At 50.1% G+C, this 11,475-nt stretch overlaps 1 protein-coding gene across 1 annotated transcript in view; it reads right to left on the bottom strand.

Moving 5' to 3' along the window:
• DSCAM (DS cell adhesion molecule) overlaps positions 1–11,475 on the bottom strand; it is a 540,559-nt gene that overhangs the window by 34,805 nt on the left and 494,279 nt on the right. The window contains exon 29 of the mRNA XM_015593080.1: positions 1,573–1,603. Within this exon, the coding sequence (XP_015448566.1) occupies positions 1,573–1,603 (31 nt within the window). The remainder of the gene's footprint in view (positions 1–1,572; positions 1,604–11,475) is intronic.

Genomic DNA, 11,475 nt, shown 5'->3' with positions numbered 1-11,475 from the left:
AACCAAACCACCTGGCAGTTTCACTGGATGCTTAAAAAGCGTCCTGAATCCAGCATGACCCATACAGGTCTTTTCGTTCTGATCAGTATCCCCTCCCTCCCCTGCCCTGCAAAGGAAAGAAAAACGTCCAAAGCCTGTGCATCTAGTTTCCTAATGCTGGCAAGTGGCACCAATAATCCTTGGATTGCTCACACCAACTATTCGGATACTTGATTCCTCCAGACCCTTTACCCACAATTCACACTGTTTTAAAATACACTATGACCAAGGTGTCTGTGGGAAATGTCATCCGTGAGCCAATGGTCGTGGACCTCTGCCTTAGGTGTTCAAGGATACTGGTCATATGAGACGTGGGCTCACTTTGAACACCCCCAAAGTACTAATTTTATATGCACAGAGAAGGAGGTTAAAAGCAGCTGTGGCGAGGTGGGGTGGAGAGTGGGAAGGGACCCCACACTCTGTCATCTTTCTTTCCTACATCAGGTATCTTAAAAAGGCAAGAGATCTAGTTCACCCGCAGGGTCCCTGACATTTCTCATCTGGTTCTAGACTCTGATGATCTTTCTCCACTTCTGGTTCAATCACTGCAATATGAAAAGCTTCACTTGCAAATATTGGGGTGTCCTCTGCTTGTGAACATTTACTTACTCAAGTAGCCCTAGTCATTTGTGTGCTCAGCAGGGACGAGGGGGGCTAGTGCAGGGCTGGGGACTGCGACCACGCTGGTGCCTGGCTGTGGCTCCAACGCCAGACGGCGGCCGGGTTACCCACAGCAGCCGGAGCTGGTGAGCACTCTGCCAGAGGGTGATGACGGTGCCAGGGGCGCTGAGGGCAGGGAGAATCTCTCTGATCAGCCCGCTGCCTTGGAAGAGCCAGGACACAGTTTTCCTTCTGTGATTTTCTTGGCACTGGGCTGTGAGGGAGAGGGCTCAACCTCAAAGGTGGCACGTGTGGGTGGGGGCAACACCAAAGCTGCTCACTTATCATGTGCCTTCCCCACCCGCCCCCTCTCCCCAGTTTAATGGGAAACATTCTATCGGCTGAGCCCAGTCAACAAGAAAACTACCTATGCTCACAGATGCAGAGAATGGACTGATGGTCGCCAGAGGGGAGGGGGCTGGGGGCTGGGTGCGAAGGGGAGGAGATTAAGAAGTACACATTGGCAGTTACGAAACAGTCGTGGGATGCGGAGTACAGCATAGGGAATGTAGTCGATAATACCGTAATAATAACTGTGTGGTGTCAGATCGGTATTAGACTAATTGAGGGGTATCGCGTCATAAATTATATAAATGTCTAACAAGTATGCCGTACACCCGAAAATTATATAATACTGAATATCGACTCTAATTGAAAAATAAATAAGATACCTATGGCATATAAAAAGTATATTATTTGCTACACATATATCCAACTAGGTATTACGTAGATATTTTCGCATGTAGAATGGAAATTATATGTCAAAAAGAATACACGTTATCAGTTTCAGACTGTCATTTAAAAAAATCATGAAGGCAAGTCGGAAACTGTTCTATGAAGCATGGTAGCTGGGATGTTAGATCTTGTTCTTACCTCATGAGCATTTCAGCTAAACTCTTCGCATCTGGGGAAAGAAAGTTACTATTAGTATATGACAAACAACTCGTTAACATTCACTTAGGCATTTATGACAGACATTCTACAGAGTCACATGACAACAGCTGTTCTGAAATGTATCTGTATGTCCACGTCACTACTAATAACCGCGTTTAGTGGATTCCTTATATATATGTTTATGTAAATATATATATTTATATTTAAATTACTATATATACATTTTAAAATACCAAAAGAACATGCCACTCTGGAGCCATAAAAATTCTCAGACCCTTCTTAAAAGTGTCATCATAACCTATTCATTTGCTACTTTTAGAAAACCCATTTTCAGCAGTCAAAAAATACACATTTTGAAAGCAATTCATTTATGTAATATAAATTCTACTACTTTTGTTATCAAAATATCAAAGTTAAAAAGCTTACGGCACCACAGAGCACTTAAGAAAATAAAGGTCTCACCGTAGAGCGGTGAGCCCCTGAGGCCGATCGGCAAGTTGCGTGAATGGCGTATCGCTGTGCCTGGAAACTGAGGTGTTTATTTCAAACTCGGAAATAAGTTTTTTCTTTATTTTTTTTTCTCCGAGGACATTGTTGACTAAGACCTTGTTACCACTCCTGACAAAAGAAATCCTGCCTAAAAACGATGTAGAAAAACAATGCTACTTTTTTTGGTGACACGGCTTTGAAATTTTCTTTCTTCTTAAAACATAATTTTCTTTTCACATATTTTGTCCTGGCAAAAATAAATGTTTCCTTTCTGAGCACACAAAAGCCTTCTTCTTGTTTTTCTTTGGTTGCTCCCTAAAAAGTTAAATGCAGTGTTCAGTGAAAGAACTTTCTGGAAATGTGTTCCGCTGCCTGGGTGACTGGCTCTATAGTGCAGAAATACATAGGTTGGAGGATTTTCATTTCATCTGTCACCTTTTGGGGGCTGACATTTAAAGGCAGCCATTTTCATGTCGGGGGCAGCCTGCAATTACTGAGAGGTGAGGACGGTCAGAGGCATAATCGCACACAGGCTGGCGCCCCAGGACCCGAAGCTCGGCTCTGCACGGTGGCCACGCCAGCGCCCAGTGCAGCCCCCCACGGGGCCCGGTCCTGTGCACAGACGGCCCCCTCCCCTCCCGCCCACGTGACGAAGCAGAGAGCAAAGTGCCACTGACTTTCTCAGCTCCTGTCTTTACATTTATGTGCGAGGACGAAGTGAACGCGAGGACCCCTTTCTCTTCCCGAATGATTTTAACACTCGCAAAGGAAATATATAGACGCGAAACGCCAGAAACCTGAGACGAACTAGCTCTATGTGACAACCGAGCCGCGGCCAGTTTGACGCTCTAAAGAAAGAGGGAAACACTCCAAGATGTGAACGCTGAACTTCGGCCCACGGTCTGAAGGGGACAGACTCAGACGGCTGCAGAGTGGGCTCCTCCTCATTTTCCCCATCATCACCCTTCTCTCTCCACCGCCGAAGTCGGTCACCAGCGTTTTCCCACCACGCTCGTTTTCACGCGAGCTGGGGGCCTGCCGTGGCCAGCAGGCGAGGACAGAGCTCTCTGCAGGTTCCGACTGGCTCTAAACGCGGGTTCCCGCGTCTGCAGCATCGCTGTCCAGGTTAAGTGGCTCCACGGGTTGTTGCTGCCCAAAGCCATTCCGGTCCCAACTGCCCCGTGCTCACCGTCTTAGAGCGGGCCCTTCCTTCGTGTCGTAGCTACTCTTCCTTCCTTCTGACTTCATCTGACATTGTGAGAAGAATCGTATTAACGGGAAGTCACTTCTTTCACGAGTTTGCCTGTGAGGAGCGCGGGCAGGGTCTGGATGGCACGGCTGCCTTCAGGGACCATGCGTGGATGTCTCCTGGAGAGTGGGCATGGGGTCACAGCCGAGCACGTGCTAGGAATCTGGACTGTGCCCTTTCCTTAGGGACTGCTGGCTCGTGTCCCCTTAGCATGGAACTCTGCCTGGGGATCGCTGTGCTCATTCCGAAGCAGGGCACTGGGGCCCGAGTACGTTTGGTCGTTTGTTGCAGCTGAGCGGGAAGTCAGAAGCAACGTCTATTGGCTCAAACTCCTTGTTCATCATGACCTTTAAGGTCCTTATCACACAGAGTGGTACCTGTGTCGCATCTTCAGGGACACAAAGAGGAGCCGAAGCTGAGTGCCCGCAGACTGAGGGAGACAGTCTCAGGAGGGCGCTGTCTCCGGCTGGGTCATTCTGGAAGGATGCAAGCCTGTCCCAGTCTTAAAAGAAGCATGGACTCCAGTGGGAAGAGTGTCCCACGTGGGTTCAAATCGTGCCCTCGCTCAGGAGGCAAGGAGCGGGTCGGTCTGAGGGGAGAGATGTTCCCAGGGCTGGCTGTGAACTGGGCGTGGCTGAGCGTTACAGAGCTAGGCGACGCCATTTTGTGTGACTGGTCGTAATCTGGAAGCTTCTAACGGGACCATGGGGAGATGTGGAAGAGGGGCAGAGGCGGTGGTGGCAGGTGGGCATACACACTGGCACGGGTCGGGCCATCCCGAATGCTCAGGGGGCTGCGGCAGGGATTGGATGGCACAGATGACAGGCTGTGAGGGTTGGACCAGAGGTGAGCAGCGGTCAGGGAGCAGGCGACATTACAGCAGAAAGGGGACATGTGCCTGAGTCGGGGACCTAGCGGGCGTGGGGCAGAGGGGCTGCGGGGAGTCTGCGGGAGTGGCAAGCTCCGGGACACGCAGGACTGGGCATGTGCCAACGCAAGTGTCAGGGAGAGGAGTCTAGAAGGATCTGGAAGCCGCAGGGTGGGTGGTGGCTGAGGCATCGGCTCCAAATGTGCAACATGTTAAAGCGGGCGGACGCCAGGGGAAGATGCTCGAGGCAGATGTGGAATCCCAAGCAAGGCCGGGAAAGATGCCAGGGCGGCGGCGGGCGCAGGGCCCGGTCCGTGGTCACACGGGGGCCGGGACCCACCTCTGCACATGATGCGAAGCACATCGGGGACCGGTTAGGGCACTTTTTCAAAAGTCACGAAATCGTAGTCTTAGGAAAACATTAAAGTCCTTCTAAATCAGCCTCCTAATAAATGCTTGAGTCTTGTCCCCAGTGTCTCGGACGGACAGAGCTGGGGCCACTAGACGTACAGCGCCCGACCTCCCGTGCCCAGAATGGCCCTGCCATCAAGTGCGATGACCTCCCCGCCCCTCAGCACGTCTGCCTGGGGCCTTCGCTTCCTTCTCTCTCCTCAGTTCCAATCTCATTTTCTAGTCACCCCCTGCTCCCATCCGCGGCCTCCCCAACTCCAGACTCTCAGCTCTCTAAGCGACATCCGTACTGCGGGAAGGGCGCGGGATCTGAGAGACACCCCTCACCGAGCCACACCTCTGAAGCTCTCAACGGGGCCTCCCTGCCGACGGGCAGGCGGCAGGTGCAGAGCAGCAGCTCAGCGGAGGGCCGGCTGTCGCACGCTGCGCCCACACCGCCGCCCCAGCTCTGCTGCCTCTCGCTTCTGGCCCTTCTGAGCTTCACACTCTTGCATTCTCTGCAGAGGACCCCGTCACTTGGCTCCTCCAAGCCTCCGACACCTTCTGGAAGCACGTTTGGGCATCTCCGCCAGCTGCTGTGTCTGCTCCCTGACTTCTGCTTTCTCTTCTCAGGTTGAATTCCCTAATTTTCCCAACCACTAGGAAAGACCTGCAGTTTCTTACTGGCCTCTGTTAAATGAGGCTGGGCTTGGAAACCGGCAATTGTTTGATATTCTCCTTCTCACACTCCGGTGAAAACACAACGCTCATTACATGGTTGCAAATGAATTTCACGACTTATGTAGAAGACTTTACAGTTACGCCTATAAATTGGATCTTGGTTCCGGCCTTTCGACATCTCAGTCGGGATTCCTTCCTCTAACATGCGAGCTTTCTGACCTGCCTGGTGCCACCTCTGAACCCGCTCCGCCCGCCCCCCCTCAGCGCCCCCTGGCATGCCCTCGGCACACAGCCCTGTCACACGCAGAGGCGGTCACCGGGCCTCTGCCGAGCCCTAGCGTTTCCTGGCCGCTCGCAGGCTATCCTTTCTGTAAACCATTTCAATCTGTAACTTCTAGAATTTTCTGTGTGACAACGGGTAGGGAGTAGAGCTATTTTCTAACATCTCTAGTCTTATTCAAAGATGATTTATAAAAGGTCTTGGGATTACGTTCGGAAAAATTTTGCTCAGAATCCTAAGATGCTATCCTTTGGGGTCTAGGGACAGGAACTCCATGGCATCTTTCCTGGTCTTTTCTGTGGGAACAAAAAGGTCTTTCCCTTTAGTGAATTACCGGAGCGGTGACCGGTGTCCACAGCACCCGCCCGTCATCTGGACACTGTGTAACAGTTTGCCGTGAACACGGTCTGCCTCCCCTACCGTTAAGGGACTGGGAATGTATCCTATGCAACGCCCCTTCCCCTCTGTCCACGATGACTAGAACGCAGGTACTGAAAGAATAAATCCATTTAAATAATCGGGGCTCTGGTTATTTTTTCAAGCAACCTGAGTTCCTTTTCTCTCTCCCTCCCTCCCTTCCTCCCTCTCTTCCTTGTGTCAGATTTCCTTCCCTCCCCCTCCCTCTCCTTTCTTCATGGTTCTCATTCCACGTTTTCTGGCTTGAGAAGCACTTCTCCTGGTGCACATCAAAGCAGAGCAGATGCTGCCACCTGCCACCTGTTAATATTAGAACACCGTCCCCAGCCTTGCGTTTCTTCTTGCCCAACACGGCAAACAAACTCTGATGCCACCTGTCACGTTTTCCTTCACAAACTTCAGCTCAGGCTGAGACTCGGCCTTCGTGACACCTTTCCTAAAGCCCGCTGCTCCCCGTGCCCGTTCGCCCTTGGCTCCGCCTCCCTCCTTAATCTTTCGGAATGGGGAATGGCGGGGAGATGCCACCAGGAGCGTCTAGAGATACTGAAATGTGGAAGGGGGGAGTTCCAAAAGATAACGTTTGCTAACACTCTAAATGCACGCAGAGGGACAGAAAGTGACAGCTGAAAGGAGAATCTGGCGGTCAGGAGATGATCGGCCATCTGCCTTCAGGAGAGCCGTTTCACCTGGGTGGGGAGGGCACAAGTGACATTGTGAGGACCTGGGAGCCACGGAGAAGCAGTGTGGCCGAGTACAGAATGTTCTTCTAGGACTCAGTGGCGAAGAGCAGAGAGAAGGTTGAAGATATGCAAACTAGAAGGAATATATATATATATTTTTAAGATGGAGAAGCCTGAGAAGCAGTGAATATAGAAATAAAAGCAGAAATAAACCAAATATTTTTGATAGGTAAAAATAAAATTATAAAGTTGCTATTGATACTATATTAATACATCTTCTGATTCTCTGTTTCATTGATAAACCTTTTCAATCTAACTCCATCCTGATGGGACAGACTATTTCTCGAATATTCCAGAGTCTGAAGAAGTTTCATGGAAAGAGAACGAGGGTGGGCAACAGTGATCTGGGCTCTCCGAGGTCTGTGGTCGCTGATACGGGATTTTGGACAGGCTGCCCTCGGCTTGCACGTCAGCAAAACAGGGCATCATAACATCGGGTGTACATCCCATCTATTTGCACAGCTACTAAGAGACTAAAGCAAGATAGTGTTACGGAGAAGGAAGAAGAGGAAAAAAGGAAGGTTCTGGAACTCTACTGATGCACGCACGGCTCAGCTGGCTCTTGGGCCGAGGCACCTCCCCCCACCCCCGTTAGATGGGGAGCTTCGCAGTGCGGTCTCCCCCACTCCCTGTGTTTTGTGGCCATCACTCCCAGCTCGGGTCTGCACGTGACACGACGGTCCTTATCAACCAGGTGGCACAAGCCACGCTGCAGCGGGAGAGAGGACACAGCCAGTCTCAATGCCGTGCCAGTGTCAAACGTCTGAGCTGCCTCGCATTTTACATGCTCAACTGTTTCTTCGGAAAAGAGGACTCTCATTCCCAGTCACGTTTCTGAAGCTCTCGTTAAGTAAAGTGGAGCACACTCAGGGTGACGTCTCAGTCAGACTGCCACCTGCGCACGCCCAGAAAAAACAAGACGCCGATAAATACGGCGGAGGCTGGTCGCACCCTGCTTTACCGTCTATCAACGGCTCTTCCTGGCGAGCTCCCTCGTACCGATCCCTGCTCTCCTGTGGAGATGAGATGGGTCTCAGAAACGAGCTATTTTGTAAGGGTTATCGACCTGCATTCGAGTTTTTACGAGATCGCAAACAGGACTTCAGACCATCAGCGTGTTCAAATGAAAGCTGATTTAAAAAGCATGAACAAATAAATACCCGAAAAAGAAAACCACATATACTGCAATCTGAGAAAACCGGGAAACCAAACGCGGATGAAAGAGACACCAGGAGGCCGAGCTCCAGGGCTGACGCCGGCTCCCTCTCTGCTGACCAGGAGTCCTCCCTCTGGCCCCGTGCCGCTGGCTGCCCGCGGCTTCGCCCTGCTACCCGCTCTCCAACACAGAACCCCCTCTCTACTCAGCTCTGTCACAAGAAGTTTGGAGTTTTAATACTTTCATTAAGAAATTAAGGCAAAAAAAAAAAAAAAAGAAAAACAGAAAGGGAGGGGTAGAGAGAAGAAGGGTGAAGACAGAAAGCTCAGACCCAGAGCTTCGGGGGACGTGGTTCTGGCCCCCACGGCCCCATCTGAACCATAATGCGGGCACTCATTAGCGTGCAGACGGTGTCTGCGGGGTGCACGCACCCCGTTTCTTCGCTAACGATACCAAGAACTTCCCACACGTGCGGGAGCTCTAGGCGTCAGTGCCTTGGCCATCTTCGCCCATGGTAAGCCTACCGCAAGTGTCCCTGTCTCTGGCTTCCTCGACACCCATGCGTCTTCCTTTAGATGACTAAAGTTCAAGCCAATTGTGGTCTTACAAAAGAGGGGAGCTTTTAGCTCATTTGCAGAGCAGACAAATGGCACATTACAGGTCAGGGAATGATGAAAATGACTCATGGCTCACCCCTGAGACGAGCCACTTTCTCTCTGGGAACGGCCTTCTGGGACTGATTGGTTTCATGCTATTAACCCATTTTAAGACATGTTTAAAATAATAAATGTGCTTCTGTTCAAGGGAATAAGGGCGCTTGCCACAGAAACATGGTCGAGTTTTATCTCATCCACTGATTTTTCTCTCGAGCTTGTCCGAAGTCTTAGAAGTAGCTCTGTGACTTGGCACTGCCAGCTGACCATCAAGGGGGGTATGGACATAACTCTGTACCCCCTCAAGTAAACACCTGCTAAAGGAGGAAGATTTTCGTAATCTTGGAAGTTGATGACTTGACGTGAGAATCAAATTTTTATAAGGTTAGGGCTGGTGGGATCGCGGGACCAGCCGCTGACTCACTCCATAACCTTGCACTTCAAAGAATCGAGAAGTGGGGAAAAATCAGGGCATCATTAAAAGCAAAATCTGGCTTCTGAACTCCGGATAAGGTTATAGATTAAAAAAATGTAGCACTGGCAGACAATTTGGCCTTAGGAGGCCGCTGTGCTCTATAATTAGTAAAGCATTCAGGAAGGGGAATATAGGTTGGCCGAATTGCTTGAGTCCCATTTTCTTTTTTTAAAAAAACCTTTTTACATAAAAGAACGTTATGCTGTATTCACCTAACTAGGTTGCTCGTCTATATGGTAAAACATATCCAGCTTATAAACACTTAGTAGTTTCCAGCAATCAAACAAGGTCGACAATATGAAGTTGACCTTACGTGGTCACTTTAAACAGTGTCCATTAGGAACTCTACAGTATTTTTCTATAATCCGAATTTTCTTATTTCCGTTTTTGATCCTGATCAGTGGTTGTTCAGGCAACGTCGACCTGTCATTAGACACGTCTTTATTTGGGACAATAAAAATATCATGTGCAGCAACTGTTTCCGTAGAATCTGTAAATATAAGTGAACTCCTTCCAGCCCAGGCACAGAATGTGTGCCTTATGTGGGTCGGGTTGTAATTGGGTGACTACTAATGACTCCGTTTAATCGACAGGCACCTGCTACGGTTAACTTGTGCCTACACTTTCCCTCCATGTCGCCAACTAACATTTCAGGAGCTCTGCAGGGCTACGGGACAAAGATCTTTCTGGGGCAAGGCCTGGCTTGTCACTGATGCCTAGTCATTTAAAAGACCTAGTCTGGTCTTTTATGGCACACTTCTCACGGTCACGGGAAGGTGACCCTGTCCCTTCACCCACTGCCGCTACGGTGTCAGCATCTACAGCTCTGGGATGGGGTCCTCATAATCTTTTCTCTCCAGGACCTAGTCAAACTCTCGTAATCAAATAGAAATGGTTAATAAGAAGAACTGACTATTGGGTTGAAAAAATATGGCATCTGGCCCCGGGTGGACCGCCGCCGACGCGGTGCCGACTCGAGTGCGTTTCATCGTGTCCGCATCAAACTGACTATTGGGTTGAAAAAATATGGCATCTGGCCTGGTGGACCGCCGACGACGCGGTGCTGACTCGAGTGCGTTTCATCGTGTCCGCTCGCTGTCGGGAAGCAGGTGGAATTGGGCACCTGACCCTTTGTACTCTTGCTGCTCTCGTCAGACTCCTGACACGTGCAGAGTGCAAGTCTGCAGATGCCTCTGTCCCTCGCCAGCTCCTGGCCTGGGATCTGTCACACCTCAGCACCTTTCACGAATACACCCTCTTTGCCAGGGCAGTTCTTCCCTTCCCTCTGAAACCTCGGTGTTGGCTGTATCTTCCCTCCGATGCAAAGAAAACAAAACCGCTTCTGGGGAACAAAAGACTAAACTCTCTAATGTGACACATTCTCTTCTCGCCAAGACCCGCTACAAAACACTGGTGTCTAGAAGTAGAGATGCCGACAATACACATGCCATTTCCAGGAAATTTTCTGGACAGAACCCTTGCACAGCAATAATTAAATTACAGGAACTGTTAAGAATGGAAATAAAGGGGACACGGGCCCGCCGTCATTCTAAACCAAACGCGTGTGAGAGACGGCGCTGTCTCTAGCTTCTTTTCCTCGTGAGGTTGGGGCGCTTACATTATAAGTAGAAAAGAGCACAAAACAGCAGCTGGGAAGGAAGGGGTCAGCCACAAGGCCCAGGGGGACAGAGAAAAGGCGAATTTGGCAGAGGGTGGCCCGGCGCTGGGAAAGATTGCCTCGCGTTTAACCCGTTTGCTGCCAAACCTTCGTGATCAGATAGACATGATGAATGCAAAAATTTTACTGATTTCCAAAATGTTAAATTGGGCAATTCATAGTCTTCTAAATGCAACTCGCTGTCATGACACTACAGGGACAGAATGCCCTATCTATGATGGGGACCTCAACAACAGTGTCCCCCATGTCCAGGCTATGGGATTCTGCTTTCAGCGAAAGAGGGTTATAACAACGTCCCTTTGGTGTTTTAGTGACGAACGCTTGTGAATGAAATCCAACACAGCTCGCCGGAGGCTGGATTTCTCCACCAATCAGCGCTATTTCATGCAGCTTTTAGACGGTCTCCCCTTTCGCTCTGGCTGGGTCACGTCGGCCTCTCTTTTGTACTGACACAGAATTCGTCTGAAGCCTCATTTAAGCATTCATGGCATTTTGGGTTCTTTTCCTGGCGGATGCTAATGCGTCTCCCACCTACACTAAGCCTAGCGCTCCGAGGGCTCTCTTTCCGTCTTTGTACATCGAGCACCCAGCACGGGGTTAGCATCTAGGGGTCATGCGAGTAGGGTCTGTAAAATTAAAAGATAAGCAGTTAACGTGTTAGGCCATTTCAGCGAGACTGCTGCTGCGTCCCGGTCACTGGGTCGCGAAGATATAAACAGGAGGACAGTTAGGTGTCCAGAGAGAGCGCAGCGTGCTTCACACGTTTTGACTTGATGGCGCAGTGGAAGCTTTGATGGTAAACAGTG

The sequence above is a fragment of the Pteropus alecto genome, unplaced genomic scaffold, assembly GCF_000325575.1.
Source record: "Pteropus alecto unplaced genomic scaffold, ASM32557v1 scaffold97, whole genome shotgun sequence".
Taxonomy (NCBI): Eukaryota; Metazoa; Chordata; class Mammalia; order Chiroptera; family Pteropodidae; genus Pteropus; species Pteropus alecto.
This window is presented reverse-complemented; position numbering and strand designations above follow the sequence as displayed.